Source organism: Saccoglossus kowalevskii, chromosome 2 (assembly GCF_978046115.1).
Source record: "Saccoglossus kowalevskii chromosome 2, keSacKowa6.1, whole genome shotgun sequence".
Lineage (NCBI taxonomy): Eukaryota > Metazoa > Hemichordata > Enteropneusta > Harrimaniidae > Saccoglossus > Saccoglossus kowalevskii.
Genome location: NC_140642.1, coordinates 34,562,331 through 34,582,793, shown reverse-complemented (window position 1 = coordinate 34,582,793; position 20,463 = coordinate 34,562,331). Strand labels below are relative to the sequence as shown.

The 20,463-nt window shown below is 33.2% G+C and overlaps 1 protein-coding gene across 2 annotated transcripts in view; it reads right to left on the bottom strand.

Moving 5' to 3' along the window:
- Positions 1 to 20,463, bottom strand: part of LOC102809552 (Y+L amino acid transporter 2-like) — a 60,789-nt gene that overhangs the window by 2,162 nt on the left and 38,164 nt on the right. For both annotated transcript variants that reach the window (XM_085494871.1, XM_085494876.1), the window contains 7 exons: positions 3,749 to 3,845; positions 3,591 to 3,635; positions 2,994 to 3,117; positions 2,776 to 2,879; positions 1,426 to 1,522; positions 553 to 702; positions 256 to 436 (listed from right to left, as the gene is read on the bottom strand). In XM_085494871.1, the coding sequence (XP_085350997.1) occupies positions 256 to 436; positions 553 to 702; positions 1,426 to 1,522; positions 2,776 to 2,879; positions 2,994 to 3,117; positions 3,591 to 3,635; positions 3,749 to 3,845 (798 nt within the window). The remainder of the gene's footprint in view (positions 1 to 255; positions 437 to 552; positions 703 to 1,425; positions 1,523 to 2,775; positions 2,880 to 2,993; positions 3,118 to 3,590; positions 3,636 to 3,748; positions 3,846 to 20,463) is intronic.

The following is a 20,463-nucleotide window of genomic DNA, read 5'->3' as shown; positions in this document are numbered from 1 at the left end:
ATTGTTATTGTCGATTAATATATTGCAATTATCGATTTATATATTGAAAATATTGATTCATAAATAGAAATTATCGATACATATATTGTAAGTATCGATTCATATATTATAATTATTGATTCATACATTATAATTATTGATTCAGATATAATTATCGAGCAACGATTTTTTATTTGGTATTTACCTTAATGACGACATTCTATGATTCGAAAGTTTATTTTTTTCGAACTTATCTAGAAAAAACAATACACTCACCAATTATACGTGGTATAGCTGTTGGCCATTTTTTTCTATGTACAATCGTTACTAAATAAACTGGAATGCTAATTAGAGTTATAGCGAGACCAATTCCAGTTGTAACAGGCTTAGTATAGAGAGGAACGATTATAAGGAACAAGGTGATCATAATAAATATGATAGGTATTATGACTGGTAGCTGCAAAATAAAACAATGATAGTGAGACCTATGATTATGGCGTAAGCAGTAAATATGATGATATATCTATAAAATATTAGTTATAGCAATACATTTTTAGAGACATATTATCTCACCTTAATTGGGCGAGGTATATCTGGTTTTCTCCAACGATACCATAACAGACCGGATACAGTAAATAATGATACAAACCAATTCATGAAACTCACGTACGATATGAGTGTATATATATCGTTGACTTGGACCATTATTAGGGTCAAGGTCCCCTATTAGAAACAACATGTGACTGTACCAATTATGATAAAGTGGAAATGACACATATAATCATTACTCACTCTGTAAACTGTAAACATATGGTGTACAAAAGTGATGTGTACAACTTAGATACCAGCATTCCCTTTGAAGTGGACTTTAAAAAGTTCCATTATAATATCACAAAATTGCACACTCAAAAAGAGGAAACGGTGTGGTATTATGAGGTCATTACGAGAATACCGAAAAGTGTATATGAAGACAGCGAGAGTATCGATCGACGTGCAGCGAAGGTCAATGCGATCGCGTACTCTCTGAGTACATACTTTTCGGTATCCTCGTAATAACCTTATTATTATACATCTTTACCTCCCACGGATACATCATTGGAGTGCCAAAATACAAACAGTTTAAAATAGATAGATCGAACTTCTTTGTATGGGGTCCGGTCAAACCCTGGTGGCTGCCATGTTTGTTTTTATTATTAGAGGACGCTTAAAGCGTAATCGTTCCATATTTGGAATTCTCATTTCCTAATGTGGTAGGATGAATATACCCCGTAAAATAGTCAGGCGATTGAACAGTCTCATTTGGCAAGGTTAAGTAAACACAATATTCTATAAATATTACATTGGTGAAGATTAATAGAGCAATGAGGAAGACGTAATGTGAATGGTTACACAAATCGCACTATATTGTTGATCATATAGACTTTATTTTTATTTACATGTACTTACATTAGTAAGCAATGCGGGAACTGGAGTGCGTCGTTTAATGTGAATCATGGAAATCAAACTTGGCAGTTGCCCTTCCCTTGCAGCAGCAAAGTAGATTCTATAAATATAAAATGACGTACTTCTATTAAAGGCTGTGGCACGTTTTAATTAGCACACATTTTGCGTTGATCATTATTCATTACAACATTAACATATCTAGTTAAATATATTGTGAAATATTAACAAATGTATTATTTACTGGTAGCTGTTTAGTGCAGTTCGAATGTTTACAATTATGCATCCAATGCATATTATGATCACCGAGTATTGCACGCGAAGCTGTTGCACCATTGTGTCATTACATCCCATTGATGAATATATCGCAATACTGCAATAACTTTAATTCATATAAACAGTTATTACTTCGGTGCGTAGGAGATGAAAATTAATGAAATGAACAGTGCGCGTCATTCTTTTTGATTGTGTGTGTTCCCATGTTATTTTTATCTTTAATTGTGTGTTAGATAGCGTAGCGCCGTGTTACTAATACGTGAAATGTTCTTTTCTAAATATCGTCAGACATCATAGATGAATTCCATTTCATGTTGAAACATATAAAAGACTAAATGAGTTTATGGATTGAACGAATTCAAATATATTTTCAAATGTATTATTTACTGGTAGCTGTTTAGTGCAGTTCGAATGTTTACAATTATGCATCCAATGCATATTATGATCAACGAGTATTGCACGCGAAGCTGTTGCACTATTGTGTCATTACATCCCATTGATGAATATATCGCAATACTGCAATAACTTTGATTCATATAAACAGTTATTACTTCGGTGCGTAGGAGATGAAAATTAATGAAATGAACAGTGAGCATCATTCTTTTTGATTGTGTGTGTTCCCATAATATTTTTACATTTAATTGTGTGTTAGATAGCGCCGTGTTACTAATACGCGAAATGTTCTTTTCTAAATATCGTCAGACATCATAGATGAATTCCATTTCATGTTGAAACATATAAAAGACTAAATGAGTTTATGGATTGAACGAATTCAAATATATCTTTTAGAGTTTTTATCTCAGATATATGAGTTGTTGATCAGTCAACTAATCATTTTTTATTTATTTAACGTGTTTATGTATGTAACATTTTTAGATACGCCGAATTTGTTGTACAGCAAATGATGATTTCCACTCATAGTATTTGGTTCATGCCGCTGTTTACAATTATATTGTCGATTTGATTGTACTTTTAAATGAATGTGTGTCACCATTAAATGCTAGTGTGTATCAATTATATATTATTATTGTGCAATATATAGAAGTCAGAAGAGCCATTATAGCAAAAGCTGCTACTCACCGTGCAGTGGTAAAAAGAATTGCACACTCGGAACCAAATGTTGACAAGGAAACAAACAATGGTACAATCCATGACATCACACCAAAAGTTGAAACTGCAAATGACTATCAGATAATATAATTATTAAAATCTGTACCTGTGGTGCAACAAAACATTTTACACATTTGCAATAGTGTCATCAGCAAAATACATGGACTAAATATAGTATTAGGTCTTACCACTGCTACAGCATTCGACTGCAACATTTCTTGTGTGGAAAGCACCGCAAAGTATGCGATATTTGTCAATATATATATAACGGTCACCAGCGATAGTGAAATGATGATGGATAAAGGCAAGTCCCTGTTGAGGTGAAAGATGTGTGGACAAACCAAATCAGCAGTAATGTAACGGTTGTGAACGTTAGCACAGTCTTGGAGACAGTTACTATTGAGGTATATAGTCCGTTATTTGCTTGGAAAAATTTACACTATTAATTAAACACGCACAGGGGGAAATATCTATCATTTCAAAACACGTGAATGGCAATTGCTTTGTCATACCAAATCAGTTAAGTTTGTTTCCAAATGCAATTAAAGAATAATTTCATTTTGATTCATTGCGCACATTATCATGATTTACCGAATATATGTTATCAATACCAGAAGATAATTTTCAATTTTTGACTTTCTGGATTTATTGAAGGAAACTGAACAACATCAACAACCGACGCAACGAGTAAGTACAATGGCTTGTACTTTATTATAACACGTGTGGACGTGGACAATATTAGTATTTGTCACACTGGAAAACTGGATCGATTCGAGTTTAATTACCTTTGAAGATTTGTCATTTCTTCATTCACTGTAGACATACCTGCCCTAATGAGAAACATTATAACGTATAGTAATTAGAAAAATGAATGCTAAATTAATAAAATGGTAAGCAGGTGTGATTACATAATATATGTATAATATGTTATTATTCAACTTACCATCCCCCGTAAGACCACAATCCAACATACATTGCTAAAGCTATATCCCCAGCAGACTTAGGATTTCGAAAAGTGTTTGTTAAATGGTCAGTCTGACCTGCCAACAAAATTAGCGATTATATTTAAGATAATTATGATAAGATAATCCATGATGGTATCAGGACAAACGCTCCCGGGCAAATGTCCCCGTAAGACAAATGCCCCTAATACAAATAGTATTTGTCATTTTTGGCAATGATTTTGACTATCAATAATTAGTTGACTACTAGGTGTTGTCGACAAACGTTTGTTTATATGAATTCATAATAAATTGTTAACTAGATGAATTAATAATACGTCGGCAAACACTTGTTTAAATGACGTTATAATAAGTTGACAACTAGGTATTGTAGGCAAACACTGCTTTATATGAATTAATAATAAGGTGACAACTACGTGTTGTCGGCAAATATATGTTCATATGTGTCAGGAATCCAAAGTTTAATTGATTTCCAAGTATTACGCCCTCCCTGTTAGGCTTATAAGCTTTTAAATACATACGTAATTTACATAGAAAAGGGGATACTTTGTGACTTTTCATAGGTGGAGAAATAAAGAAACATTTATTACATATATTGCATGCACGAATTGTTACATTCTTCACAAGGAGAGCAGCCCGATTGGATAACAAAGAATATACCTGGAGTGAGATTTGTCAGAATGAAGTCAGATGCGATTCTGCTGTGGTATGAACTTGAATGTCTTAGGCCGAGGTGATTCCAACACTCTGTATGAACTTGAGGTTAATAAACTTTGGTGAACTTGGTTAGACAGAACAACAAACTCGATTATGCATTTCTGTTAGTTTGCATAACATTCCTGTTGCCTTGAGGGTATTCAGTTGTATGACAATGATCTATGGCACCTGATTTGGTAGTTTCTAGCAATTTGTTTGGTTTCGACCAATTAGAAATGAGCAGTGTAAACAAAGTGATGTTACCTTAATTTACATTTTAATTTACATATGTTTCACTATAAATTGAACAAGAAATCGTGCTCTGGAGCTGCATGTTTGACGATCCGCCATAAGTACGTAATATCACATAACGTCACCATTGAACTTCTGATTGCCAAATATTCTCCAGTCGTTCTAGTGTCAGCTTTGGTACTGTACAACGTTCTTTTGATGTGAGCCACCTCTGGAAACCAAGCCGTCTGAAGTTTGTCGCCACGTTTGTTGCTCCAGTTCGACATCGTTACGTCCGGTAAAGTACATCTAGATTACACGCGCAAACAGCCAGGTTTCAGTTTCCTCTTGCCTTACCTGCATATTTCGACCGTTTATCGAAACCGTCTAAAATATTTAGGCAATGCAGTAATATTTAATTAGCCGATTTTGTGTAGCTATTTGTAGTTTTTGATCTATAGCTATAACAATATTCTTATTGTGTATTTATTGTCAAACTTTTGGTTAGATTTCTTTGTATTAAAGTGTGCTTACGCACATTGCAGTTAATTCAAATGTGGTGTCATTTAGTGCTGTGCGTGTATGATGAATGTCTTAGTTCCCTTACTTATAAATTCCCCCTGGTTCTTGGATGTCTAATTGTTATTGGCTTGAGATCCGAACGTTGTCGTCTTGTAACGATAACGATCTTAATTAATGTCTTTATGGCACGTGAAAAGAACCCACAACAAGTGCGATCTATATATGTTATGTCATACAAATTACAGTCTGACATCTTCATTTTGTATTTAATACAAATATATCTAGACATCTTGACAATATGAATTTATAATACGTTGACTAGTGTAATGTCATGAACAGAATTACAAATAATATAAAGGATTAAATAATAACATGGTAAGTAGTTCGCTGGCTTCACATATTAATCATATCCACGCAAACTTATTATAAACAAGAATTTGCCGACAGCACCTAGTTGTCAACTTATTTTCAAATCATATAAACAAGTGATGCACCACAACACATAGTGGTCAACTCGTGATAAATTCATGTAAACAAGTTTTTGCCAACAACGCTTACTTGTCAACTTATTAATCCATCTAGTTGTCAACTTATTATAAATTCATGTAAACACGTTTTGCCGACAACGCCTACTCATCAACTTAATAATTCATCTAGTTGTCAACTTATTATACATTCATGTAAACAAGTGTTTGCCTACAACGCCTACTTGTCATTTTAATAATTCATCTAGTTGTCAACTTATTATAAATTCATGTAAACAAGTGTTTGCCGGCAACGCCTACTTGTCAACTGATTAGTTCATGTAGTTGTCAACTTATTATAAATTCATGTAAACAAGTGTTTGCCGACAACGCCTACTTGTCAACTTCTTAGTTCATGTAGTTGTCAACTTATTATAAATTCATGTAAACAAGTGTTTGCCGGCAACGCCTACTTGTCAACTGATTAGTTCATGTAGTTGTCAACTTATTATAAATTCATGTAAACAAGTGTTTGCCGACAACGCCTACTTGTCAACTTCTTAGTTCATGTAGTTGTCAACTTATTATAAATTAATGTAAACAAGTGTTTGCCGGCAACGCCTACTTGTCCACTGATTAGTTCATGTAGTTGTCAACTTATTATAAATTCATGTAAACAAGTGTTTGCCGACAACGCCTACTTGTCAACTTATTAATTCATATAGTTGACAACTTATTATAAATTCATGTAAACAAGTGTTTACCGACAACGCCTACGTGTCAACTTCTTAGTTCATGTAGTTGTCAACTTATTATAAATTCATGTAAACAAGTGTTTGCCGACAACGCCTACTTGTCAACTTCTTAGTTCATGTAGTTGTCAACTTATTATAAATTCATGTAAACAACAAGTGTTTGCCGACAACGCCTACTTGTCAAATTATTAATTCATATAGTTGTCAACTTATTTTATATTCATGTAAACAAGTGTTTGCCGACAACGCCTACTTGTCAACTTATTGGTTCATGTAGTTGACAACTTGTTATAAATTCATGTAAACAACTGTTTGCCGACAATCCCTTGTTGTCAACTTATTATAAATTCATGTAAACAAGTGTTTGCCGACAACGCCTACTTGTCAACTTCTTAGTTCATGTACTTGTCAACTTCTTATAAATTCATGTAAACAAGTGTTTGCCGACAACGCCTACTTGTCAACTTCTTAGTTCATGTAGTTGTCAACTTATTATAAATTCATGTAAACAAGTGTTTGCCGACAATGCCTACTTGTCAACTTCTTAGTTCATGTAGTTGTCAACTTATTATAAATTCATGTAAACAAGTGTTTGCCGACAACGCCTACTTGTCAACTTCTTAGTTCATGTAGTTGTCAACTTATTATAAATTCATGTAAACAAGTGTTTGCCGACAACGCCTAGTTGTCAACTTCTTAGTACATGTAGCTGTCAACTTATTATAAATTCATGTAAGCAAGTGTTTGCCGACAACGCCTAGCTGTCAACTTCTTAGTTCATGTAGTTGTCAACTTATTATAAATTCATGTAAACAAGAGTTTGCCGACAACGCCTAGTTGTCAACTTATTAATTCATCTTGTTGTCAACTTATTATAAATTCATGTAAACAAGTGTTTGCCGACAACGCCTAGTTGTCAACTTCTTAGTTCATGTAGTTGGCAACTTATTATAAATTCATGTAAGCAAGTGTTTGCCGACAACGCCTAGTTGTCAACTTCTTAGTTCATGTAGTTGTCAACTTATTATAAATTCATGTAAACAAGTGTTTGCCGACAACGCCTACTTGTCAAATTACTAATTCATATAGTTGACAACTTATTATAAATTCATGTAAACAAGTGTTTGCCGACAACGCCTACTTGTCAAATTCTTAGTTCATGTAGTTGTAAACTTATTATAAATTCATGTAAACAAGTGTTTGCCGACAACGCCTACTTGTCAACTTCTTAGTTCATGTAGTTGACAATTTATTATAAATTCATGTAAACAAGTGTTTGCCGACAACGCCTACTTGTCAACTTATTAATTCATATAGTTGACAACTTATTATAAATTCATGTAAACAAGTGTTTACCGACAACGCCTACGTGTCAACTTCTTAGTTCATGTAGTTGTCAACTTATTATAAATTCATGTAAACAAGTGTTTGCCGACAACGCCTACTTGTCAACTTCTTAGTTCATGTAGTTGTCAACTTATTATAAATTCATGTAAACAACAAGTGTTTGCCGACAACGCCTACTTGTCAAATTATTAATTCATATAGTTGTCAACTTATTTTATATTCATGTAAACAAGTGTTTGCCGACAACGCCTACTTGTCAACTTATTGGTTCATGTAGTTGACAACTTGTTATAAATTCATGTAAACAACTGTTTGCCGACAATCCCTTGTTGTCAACTTATTATAAATTCATGTAAACAAGTGTTTGCCGACAACGCCTACTTGTCAACTTCTTAGTTCATGTACTTGTCAACTTCTTATAAATTCATGTAAACAAGTGTTTGCCGACAACGCCTACTTGTCAACTTCTTAGTTAATGTAGTTGTCAACTTATTATAAATTCATGTAAACAAGTGTTTGCCGACAATGCCTACTTGTCAACTTCTTAGTTCATGTAGTTGTCAACTTATTATAAATTCATGTAAACAAGTGTTTGCCGACAACGCCTACTTGTCAACTTCTTAGTTCATGTAGTTGTCAACTTATTATAAATTCATGTAAACAAGAGTTTGCCGACAACGCCTACTTGTCAACTTCTTAGTTCATGTAGTAGTCAACTTATTATAAATTCATGTAAGCAAGTGTTTGCCGACAACGCCTAGTTGTCAACTTCTTAGTTCATGTAGTTGTCAACTTATTATAAATTCATGTAAACAAGTGTTTGCCGACAACGCCTAGTTGTCAACTTCTTAGTACATGTAGCTGTCAACTTATTATAAATTCATGTAAGCAAGTGTTTGCCGACAACGCCTAGCTGTCAACTTCTTAGTTCATGTAGTTGTCAACTTATTATAAATTCATGTAAACAAGAGTTTGCCGACAACGCCTAGTTGTCAACTTATTAATTCATCTTGTTGTCAACTTATTATAAATTCATGTAAACAAGTGTTTGCCGACAACGCCTAGTTGTCAACTACTTAGTTCATGTAGTTGGCAACTTATTATAAATTCATGTAAGCAAGTGTTTGCCGACAACGCCTAGTTGTCAACTTCTTAGTTCATGTAGTTGTCAACTTATTATAAATTCATGTAAACAAGTGTTTGCCGACAACGCCTACTTGTCAACTTATTAATTCATCTAGTTTTCAACTTATTATAAATTCATGTAAACAAGTGTTCGCCGAAAACGCCTACTTGACAACTTATTAATTCATATAGTTGTCAACTTATTATAAATTCATGTAAACAAGTGTTTGCCGACAACGCCTACTTGTCAACTTATTAATTCATATAGTTGACAACTTATTATAAATTCATGTAAACAATTGTTTGCCGACAACGCCTACTTGTCAACTTATTAATTCATCTAGTTGTCAACTCATTATAAATTCATGTAAACAAGTGTTTGCCGACAACGCCTACTTGTCAACTTATTAATCCATCTAATTGTCAACTTATTATAAATTCATGTAAACAAGTGTTTGCCGACAACGCCTACTTGTCAACTTCTTAGTTCATGTAGTTGTCAACTTATTATAAATTCATGTAAACAAGTGTTTGCCGACAACGCCTACTTGTCAAATTACTAATTCATATAGTTGACAACTTATTATAAATTCATGTAAACAAGTGTTTGCCGACAACGCCTACTTGTCAAATTCTTAGTTCATGTAGTTGTAAACTTATTATAAATTCATGTAAACAAGTGTTTGCCGACAACGCCTACTTGTCAACTTCTTAGTTCATGTAGTTGACAATTTATTATAAATTCATGTAAACAAGTGTTTGCCGACAACGCCTACTTGTCAACTTCTTAGTTCATGTAGTCGACAACTTATTATAAATTCATACAAACAAGTGTTTGCCGACAACGCCTACTTGTCAACTTATTAATTCATCTAGTTGTCAACTTATTATAAATTTATATAAACAGCTGTTTGCCGACAACGCCTACTTGCCAACTTATTAATTCCTCTAATTGTCAACTCATTATAAATTCATGTAAACAAGTGTTTGCCGACAACACCTAGTTGTCAACGTATTATAAATTCATGTAAACAAGTGTTTGCCGACAACGCCTTCTTGTCAACTGATTAATTCATATAGTTGTCAACTTATTATAAATTCATGTAAACAAGTGTTTGCCGACAACGCCTACTTGTCAACTTCTTAGTTCATGTAGTTGACAACTTCTTATAAATTCATGTAAACAAGTGTTTGCCGACAACGCTTACTTGTCAACTTCTTAGTTCATGTAGTTGTCAAGGTATTATAAATTCATGTAAACAAGTGTTTCCCGACAACGCCTGTTTGTCAACTTCTTAGTTCATGTAGTTGTCAACTTATTATAAATTCATGTAAACAAGTGTTTACCGACAACACCTACTTGTCAACTTATTAATTCATATAGTTGTCAACTTATTATAAATTCATGTAAACAAGTGTTTGCCGACAACGCCTACTTGTCAACTTCTTAGTTCATGTACTTGACAACTTATTATAAATTCATGTAAACAAGTGTTTGCCGACAACGCCTACTTGTCAACTGATTAGTTCATGTACTTGACAACTTATTATAAATTAATGTAAACAAGTGTTTGCCGACAACGCCTACTTGTCAACTTCTTATTTCATGTAGTTGTCAACTTAGTATAAATTCATGTAAACAAGTGTTTGCCGACAACGCCTACTTGTCAACTTATTAATTCATCTAGTTGTCAACTTATTATAAATTCATGTAAACAAGTGTTTGCCGACAACGCCTACTTGTCAACTTATTAGTTCATGTAGTTGTCAAATTATTTTAAATTCATGTAACCAAGTGTTTGCCGACAACGCCTACTTGTCAACTTCTTAGTTCATGTAGTTGTCAACTTATAATAAATTCATGTAAACAAGTGTTTGGCGACAACGCCTACTTGTCAAATTCTTAGTTCATGTAGTTGTAAACTTATTATAAATTCATGTAAACAAGTGTTTGCCGACAACGCTTACTTGTCAACTTCTTAGTTCATGTAGTTGACAATTTATTATAAATTCATGTAAACAAGTGTTTGCCGACAACGCCTACTTGTCAACTTCTTACTTCATGTAGTTGACAACTTCTTATAAATTCATGTAATCAAGTGTTTGCCGACAACGCCTACTTGTCAACTGATTAGTTCGTGTAGTTGTCAACTTATTTTAAATTCATGTAAACAAGTGTTTGCCGAGCACACCTACTTGTCAACTTATTAATGCATATAGTTGTCAACTTATTATAAATTCATTTAAACAAGTGTTTGCCGACAACGCCGAGTTGTCAACTTATTAATTCATGTAGTCGACAACTTATTATAAATTCATGCAAACAAGTGTTTGCCGACAACGCCTACTTGTCAACTTATAAATTCATCTAGTTGTCAACTTATTATAAATTTATGTAAACAGCTGTTTGCCGACAACGCCTACTTGTGAACTTATTAATCCATATAGTTGTTAACTTATTATAAATTCATGTAAACAGCTGTTTGCCGGCAACGCCTACTTGCCAACTTATTAATTCCTCTAATTGTCAACTCATTATAAATTCATGTAAACAAGTGTTTGCCGATAACACCTAGTTGTCAACGTATTATAAATTCATGTAAACAAGTGTTTGCCGACAACGCCTGCTTGTCAACTTCTTAATTCATGTAGTCGACAACTTATTATAAATTCATGCAAACAAGTGTTTGCCGACAACGCCTACTTGTGAACTTATTAATCCATATAGTTGTTAACTTATTATGAATTCATGTAAACAAATGTTTGCCGACAACGCCTACTTGTCAACTTCTTAATTCATGTAGTCGACAACTTATTATAAATTCATGCAAACAAGTGTTTGCCGACAACGCCTACTTGTCAACTTATTAATCCATATAGTTGTTAACTTATTATAAATTCATGTAAACAAGTGCTTGCCGACAACGCCTAGTTGTCAACATATTAATTCATCTTGTTGTCAACTTATTATAAATTCATGTAAACAAGTGTTTGCCGACAACGCCTACTTGTCAACTTCTTAGTTCATGTAGTTGTCAACTTATTTTAAATTCATGTAAACAAGTGTTTGCCGACAACGCCTACTTGTCAACTTCTTAGTTCATGTAGTTGACAAGGTATTATAAATTCATGTAAACAAGTAATTCCCGACAACGCCTACTTGTCAACTTCTTAGTTCATGTAGTTGTCAACTTATTTTAAATTCATGTAAACAAGTGTTTGCCGACAACGCCTACTTGTCAACTGATTAGTTCATGTAGTTGTCAACTTATTATAAATTCATGTAAACAAGTGTTTACCGACAACACCTACTTGTCAACTTATTAATTCATATAGTTGTCAACTTATTATAAATTCATGTAAACAAGTGTTTGCCGACAACGCCTACTTGTCAACTTCTTAGTTCATGTACTTGACAACTTATTATAAATTCATGTAAACAAGTGTTTGCCGACAACGCCTACTTGTCAACTTCTTAGTTCATGTAGTTGTCAACTTAGTATAAATTCATGTAAACAAGTGTTTGACGACAACGCCTACTTGTCAACTTATTAATTCATCTAGTTGTCAACTTATTATAAATTCATGTAAACAAGTGTTTGCCGACAACGCCTACTTGTCAACTTCTTAGTTCATGTAGTTGTCAAATTATTTTAAATTCATGTAACCAAGTGTTTGCCGACAACGCCTACTTGTCAACTTCTTAGTTCATGTAGTTGTCAACTTAGTATAAATTCATGTAAACAAGTGTTTGACGACAACGCCTACTTGTCAACTTATTAATTCATCTAGTTGTCAACTTATTATAAATTCATGTAAACAAGTGTTTGCCGACAACGCCTACTTGTCAACTTCTTAGTTCATGTAGTTGTCAAATTATTTTAAATTCATGTAACCAAGTGTTTGCCGACAACGCCTACTTGTCAACTTCTTAGTTCATGTAGTTGTCAACTTATTATAAATTCATGTAAACAAGTGTTTGGCGACAACGCCTACTTGTCAAATTCTTAGTTCATGTAGTTGTAAACTTATTATAAATTCATGTAAACAAGTGTTTGCCGACAACGCCTACTTGTCAACTTCTTAGTTCATGTAGTTGACAATTTATTATAAATTCATGTAAACAAGTGTTTGCCGACAACGCCTACTTGTCAACTTATTAATCCATATAGTTGTTAACTTATTATAAATTCATGTAAACAAGTGTTTGCCGACAACGCCTACTTGTCAACTTCTTAGTTCATGTAGTTGTCAACTTATTTTAAATTCATGTAAACAAGTGTTTGCCGACAACGCCTACTTGTCAACTTCTTAGTTCATGTAGTTGTCAAGGTATTATAAATTCATGTAAACAAGTATTTCCCGACAACGCCTACTTGTCAACTTCTTAGTTCATGTAGTTGTCAACTTATTTTAAATTCATGTAAACAAGTGTTTTCCGACAACGCCTACTTGTCAACTGATTAGTTCATGTAGTTGTCAACTTATTATAAATTCATGTAAACAAGTGTTTACCGACAACACCTACTTGTCAACTTATTAATTCATATAGTTGTCAACTTATTATAAATTCATGTAAACAAGTGTTTGCCGACAACGCCTACTTGTCAACTTATTAATCCATATAGTTGTTAACTTATTATAAATTCATGTAAACAAGTGCTTGCCGACAACGCCTAGTTGTCAACATATTAATTCATCTTGTTGTCAACTTATTATAAATTCATGTAAACAAGTGTTTGCCGACAACGCCTACTTGTCAACTTCTTAGTTCATGTAGTTGTCAACTTATTTTAAATTCATGTAAACAAGTGTTTGCCGACAACGCCTACTTGTCAACTTCTTAGTTCATGTAGTTGACAACTTATTATAAATTCATGTAAACAAGTGTTTGCCGACAACGCCTACTTGTCAACTTCTTAGTTCATGTAGTTGTCAAGGTATTATAAATTCATGTAAACAAGTAATTCCCGACAACGCCTACTTGTCAACTTCTTAGTTCATGTAGTTGTCAACTTATTTTAAATTCATGTAAACAAGTGTTTGCCGACAACGCCTACTTGTCAACTGATTAGTTCATGTAGTTGTCAACTTATTATAAATTCATGTAAACAAGTGTTTACCGACAACACCTACTTGTCAACTTATTAATTCATATAGTTGTCAACTTATTATAAATTCATGTAAACAAGTGTTTGCCGACAACGCCTACTTGTCAACTTCTTAGTTCATGTACTTGACAACTTATTATAAATTCATGTAAACAAGTGTTTGCCGACAACGCCTACTTGTCAACTTCTTAGTTCATGTACTTGACAACTTATTATAAATTAATGTAAACAAGTGTTTGCTGACAACGCCTACTTGTCAACTTCTTAGTTCATGTAGTTGTCAACTTAGTATAAATTCATGTAAACAAGTGTTTGCCGACAACGCCTACTTGTCAACTTATTAATTCATCTAGTTGTCAACTTATTATAAATTCATGTAAACAAGTGTTTGCCGACAACGCCTACTTGTCAACTTATTAGTTCATGTAGTTGTCAAATTATTTTAAATTCATGTAACCAAGTGTTTGCCGACAACGCCTACTTGTCAACTTCTTAGTTCATGTAGTTGTCAACTTATAATAAATTCATGTAAACAAGTGTTTGGCGACAACGCCTACTTGTCAAATTCTTAGTTCATGTAGTTGTAAACTTATTATAAATTCATGTAAACAAGTGTTTGCCGACAACGCTTACTTGTCAACTTCTTAGTTCATGTAGTTGACAATTTATTATAAATTCATGTAAACAAGTGTTTGCCGACAACGCCTACTTGTCAACTTCTTACTTCATGTAGTTGACAACTTATTATAAATTCATGTAATCAAGTGTTTGCCGACAACGCCTACTTGTCAACTGATTAGTTCGTGTAGTTGTCAACTTATTTTAAATTCATGTAAACAAGTGTTTGCCGAGCACACCTACTTGTCAACTTATTAATGCATATAGTTGTCAACTTATTATAAATTCATTTAAACAAGTGTTTGCCGACAACGCCGAGTTGTCAACTTATTAATTCATGTAGTCGACAACTTATTATAAATTCATGCAAACAAGTGTTTGCCGACAACGCCTACTTGTCAACTTATAAATTCATCTAGTTGTCAACTTATTATAAATTCATGTAAACAGCTGTTTGCCGGCAACGCCTACTTGCCAACTTATTAATTCCTCTAATTGTCAACTCATTATAAATTCATGTAAACAAGTGTTTGCCGATAACACCTAGTTGTCAACGTATTATAAATTCATGTAAACAAGTGTTTGCCGACAACGCCTGCTTGTCAACTTCTTAATTCATGTAGTCGACAACTTATTATAAATTCATGCAAACAAGTGTTTGCCGACAACGCCTACTTGTGAACTTATTAATCCATATAGTTGTTAACTTATTATGAATTCATGTAAACAAATGTTTGCCGACAACGCCTACTTGTCAACTTCTTAATTCATGTAGTCGACAACTTATTATAAATTCATGCAAACAAGTGTTTGCCGACAACGCCTACTTGTCAACTTATTAATCCATATAGTTGTTAACTTATTATAAATTCATGTAAACAAGTGCTTGCCGACAACGCCTAGTTGTCAACATATTAATTCATCTTGTTGTCAACTTATTATAAATTCATGTAAACAAGTGTTTGCCGACAACGCCTACTTGTCAACTTCTTAGTTCATGTAGTTGTCAACTTATTTTAAATTCATGTAAACAAGTGTTTGCCGACAACGCCTACTTGTCAACTTCTTAGTTCATGTAGTTGACAACTTATTATAAATTCATGTAAACAAGTGTTTGCCGACAACGCCTACTTGTCAACTTCTTAGTTCATGTAGTTGTCAAGGTATTATAAATTCATGTAAACAAGTAATTCCCGACAACGCCTACTTGTCAACTTCTTAGTTCATGTAGTTGTCAACTTATTTTAAATTCATGTAAACAAGTGTTTGCCGACAACGCCTACTTGTCAACTGATTAGTTCATGTAGTTGTCAACTTATTATAAATTCATGTAAACAAGTGTTTACCGACAACACCTACTTGTCAACTTATTAATTCATATAGTTTTCAACTTATTATAAATTCATGTAAACAAGTGTTTGCCGACAACGCCTACTTGTCAACTTCTTAGTTCATGTACTTGACAACTTATTATAAATTCATGTAAACAAGTGTTTGCCGACAACGCCTACTTGTCAACTTCTTAGTTCATGTAGTTGTCAACTTAGTATAAATTCATGTAAACAAGTGTTTGCCGACAACGCCTACTTGTCAACTTATTAATTCATCTAGTTGTCAACTTATTATAAATTCATGTAAACAAGTGTTTGCCGACAACGCCTACTTGTCAACTTCTTAGTTCATGTAGTTGTCAAATTATTTTAAATTCATGTAACCAAGTGTTTGCCGACAACGCCTACTTGTCAACTTCTTAGTTCATGTAGTTGTCAACTTATTATAAATTCATGTAAACAAGTGTTTGGCGACAACGCCTACTTGTCAAATTCTTAGTTCATGTAGTTGTAAACTTATTATAAATTCATGTAAACAAGTGTTTGCCGACAACGCCTACTTGTCAACTTCTTAGTTCATGTAGTTGACAATTTATTATAAATTCATGTAAACAAGTGTTTGCCGACAACGCCTACTTGTCAACTTATTAATCCATATAGTTGTTAACTTATTATAAATTCATGTAAACAAGTGTTTGCCGACAACGCCTAGTTGTCAACTTATTAATTCATCTTGTTGTCAACTTATTATAAATTCATGTAAACAAGTGTTTGCCGACAACGCCTACTTGTCAACTTCTTAGTTCATGTAGTTGTCAACTTATTTTAAATTCATGTAAACAAGTGTTTGCCGACAACGCCTACTTGTCAACTTCTTAGTTCATGTAGTTGTCAAGGTATTATAAATTCATGTAAACAAGTATTTCCCGACAACGCCTACTTGTCAACTTCTTAGTTCATGTAGTTGTCAACTTATTTTAAATTCATGTAAACAAGTGTTTTCCGACAACGCCTACTTGTCAACTGATTAGTTCATGTAGTTGTCAACTTATTATAAATTCATGTAAACAAGTGTTTACCGACAACACCTACTTGTCAACTTATTAATTCATATAGTTGTCAACTTATTATAAATTCATGTAAACAAGTGTTTGCCGACAACGCCTACTTGTCAACTTATTAATCCATATAGTTGTTAACTTATTATAAATTCATGTAAACAAGTGCTTGCCGACAACGCCTAGTTGTCAACATATTAATTCATCTTGTTGTCAACTTATTATAAATTCATGTAAACAAGTGTTTGCCGACAACGCCTACTTGTCAACTTCTTAGTTCATGTAGTTGTCAACTTATTTTAAATTCATGTAAACAAGTGTTTGCCGACAACGCCTACTTGTCAACTTCTTAGTTCATGTAGTTGACAACTTATTATAAATTCATGTAAACAAGTGTTTGCCGACAACGCCTACTTGTCAACTTCTTAGTTCATGTAGTTGTCAAGGTATTATAAATTCATGTAAACAAGTAATTCCCGACAACGCCTACTTGTCAACTTCTTAGTTCATGTAGTTGTCAACTTATTTTAAATTCATGTAAACAAGTGTTTGCCGACAACGCCTACTTGTCAACTGATTAGTTCATGTAGTTGTCAACTTATTATAAATTCATGTAAACAAGTGTTTACCGACAACACCTACTTGTCAACTTATTAATTCATATAGTTGTCAACTTATTATAAATTCATGTAAACAAGTGTTTGCCGACAACGCCTACTTGTCAACTTCTTAGTTCATGTACTTGACAACTTATTATAAATTCATGTAAACAAGTGTTTGCCGACAACGCCTACTTGTCAACTTCTTAGTTCATGTACTTGACAACTTAATATAAATTAATGTAAACAAGTGTTTGCCGACAACGCCTACTTGTCAACTTCTTAGTTCATGTAGTTGTCAACTTAGTATAAATTCATGTAAACAAGTGTTTGCCGACAACGCCTACTTGTCAACTTATTAATTCATCTAGTTGTCAACTTATTATAAATTCATGTAAACAAGTGTTTGCCGACAACGCCTACTTGTCAACTTCTTAGTTCATGTAGTTGTCAAATTATTTTAAATTCATGTAACCAAGTGTTTGCCGACAACGCCTACTTGTCAACTTCTTAGTTCATGTAGTTGTCAACTTATTATAAATTCATGTAAACAAGTGTTTGGCGACAACGCCTACTTGTCAAATTCTTAGTTCATGTAGTTGTCAACTTATTATAAATTCATGTAAACAAGTGTTTGCCGACAACGCCTACTTGTCAACTTCTTAGTTCATGTAGTTGACAATTTATTATAAATTCATGTAAACAAGTGTTTGCCGACAACGCCTACTTGTCAACTTATTAATCCATATAGTTGTTAACTTATTATAAATTCATGTAAACAAGTGTTTGCCGACAACGCCTAGTTGTCAACTTATTAATTCATCTTGTTGTCAACTTATTATAAATTCATGTAAACAAGTGTTTGCCGACAACGCCTACTTGTCAACTTCTTAGTTCATGTAGTTGTCAACTTATTTTAAATTCATGTAAACAAGTGTTTGCCGACAACGCCTATTTGTCAACTTCTTAGTTCATGTAGTTGTCAAGGTATTATAAATTCATGTAAACAAGTGTTTACCGACAACGCCTACGTGTCAACTTCTTAGTTCATGTAGTTGTCAACTTATTATAAATTCATGTAAACAAGTGTTTGCCGACAACGCCTACTTGTCAACTTCTTAGTTCATGTAGTTGTCAACTTATTATAAATTCATGTAAACAACAAGTGTTTGCCGACAACGCCTACTTGTCAAATTATTAATTCATATAGTTGTCAACTTATTTTATATTCATGTAAACAAGTGTTTGCCGACAACGCCTACTTGTCAACTTATTGGTTCATGTAGTTGACAACTTGTTATAAATTCATGTAAACAACTGTTTGCCGACAATCCCTTGTTGTCAACTTATTATAAATTCATGTAAACAAGTGTTTGCCGACAACGCCTACTTGTCAACTTCTTAGTTCATGTACTTGTCAACTTCTTATAAATTCATGTAAACAAGTGTTTGCCGACAACGCCTACTTGTCAACTTCTTAGTTAATGTAGTTGTCAACTTATTATAAATTCATGTAAACAAGTGTTTGCCGACAATGCCTACTTGTCAACTTCTTAGTTCATGTAGTTGTCAACTTATTATAAATTCATGTAAACAAGTGTTTGCCGACAACGCCTACTTGTCAACTTCTTAGTTCATGTAGTTGTCAACTTATTATAAATTCTTGTAAACAAGAGTTTGCCGACAACGCCTACTTGTCAACTTCTTAGTTCATGTAGTAGTCAACTTATTATAAATTCATGTAAGCAAGTGTTTGCCGACAACGCCTAGTTGTCAACTTCTTAGTTCATGTAGTTGTCAACTTATTATAAATTCATGTAAACAAGTGTTTGCCGACAACGCCTAGTTGTCAACTTCTTAGTACATGTAGCTGTCAACTTATTATAAATTCATGTATGCAAGTGTTTGCCGACAACGCCTAGCTGTCAACTTCTTAGTTCATGTAGTTGTCAACTTATTATAAATTCATGTAAACAAGAGTTTGCCGACAACGCCTAGTTGTCAACTTATTAATTCATCTTGTTGTCAACTTATTATAAATTCATGTAAACAAGTGTTTGCCGACAACGCCTAGTTGTCAACTTCTTAGTTCATGTAGTTGGCAACTTATTATAAATTCATGTAAGCAAGTGTTTGCCGACAACGCCTAGTTGTCAACTTCTTAGTTCATGTAGTTGTCAACTTATTATAAATTCATGTAAACAAGTGTTTGCCGACAACGCCTACTTGTCAACTTATTAATTCATCTAGTTTTCAACTTATTATAAATTCATGTAAACAAGTGTTCGCCGAAAACGCCTACTTGACAACTTATTAATTCATATAGTTGTCAACTTATTATAAATTCATGTAAACAAGTGGTTTGCCGACAACGCCTACTTGTCAACTTATTAATTCATATAGTTGACAACTTATTATAAATTCATGTAAACAATTGTTTGCCGACAACGCCTACTTGTCAACTTATTAATTCATCTAGTTGTCAACTCATTATAAATTCATGTAAACAAGTGTTTGCCGACAACGCCTACTTGTCAACTTATTAATCCATCTAATTGTCAACTTATTATAAATTCATGTAAACAAGTGTTTGCCGACAACGCCTACTTGTCAACTTCTTAGTTCATGTAGTTGTCAACTTATTATAAATTCATGTAAACAAGTGTTTGCCGACAACGCCTACTTGTCAAATTACTAATTCATATAGTTGACAACTTATTATAAATTCATGTAAACAAGTGTTTGCCGACAACGCCTACTTGTCAAATTCTTAGTTCATGTAGTTGTAAACTTATTATAAATTCATGTAAACAAGTGTTTGCCGACAACGCCTACTTGT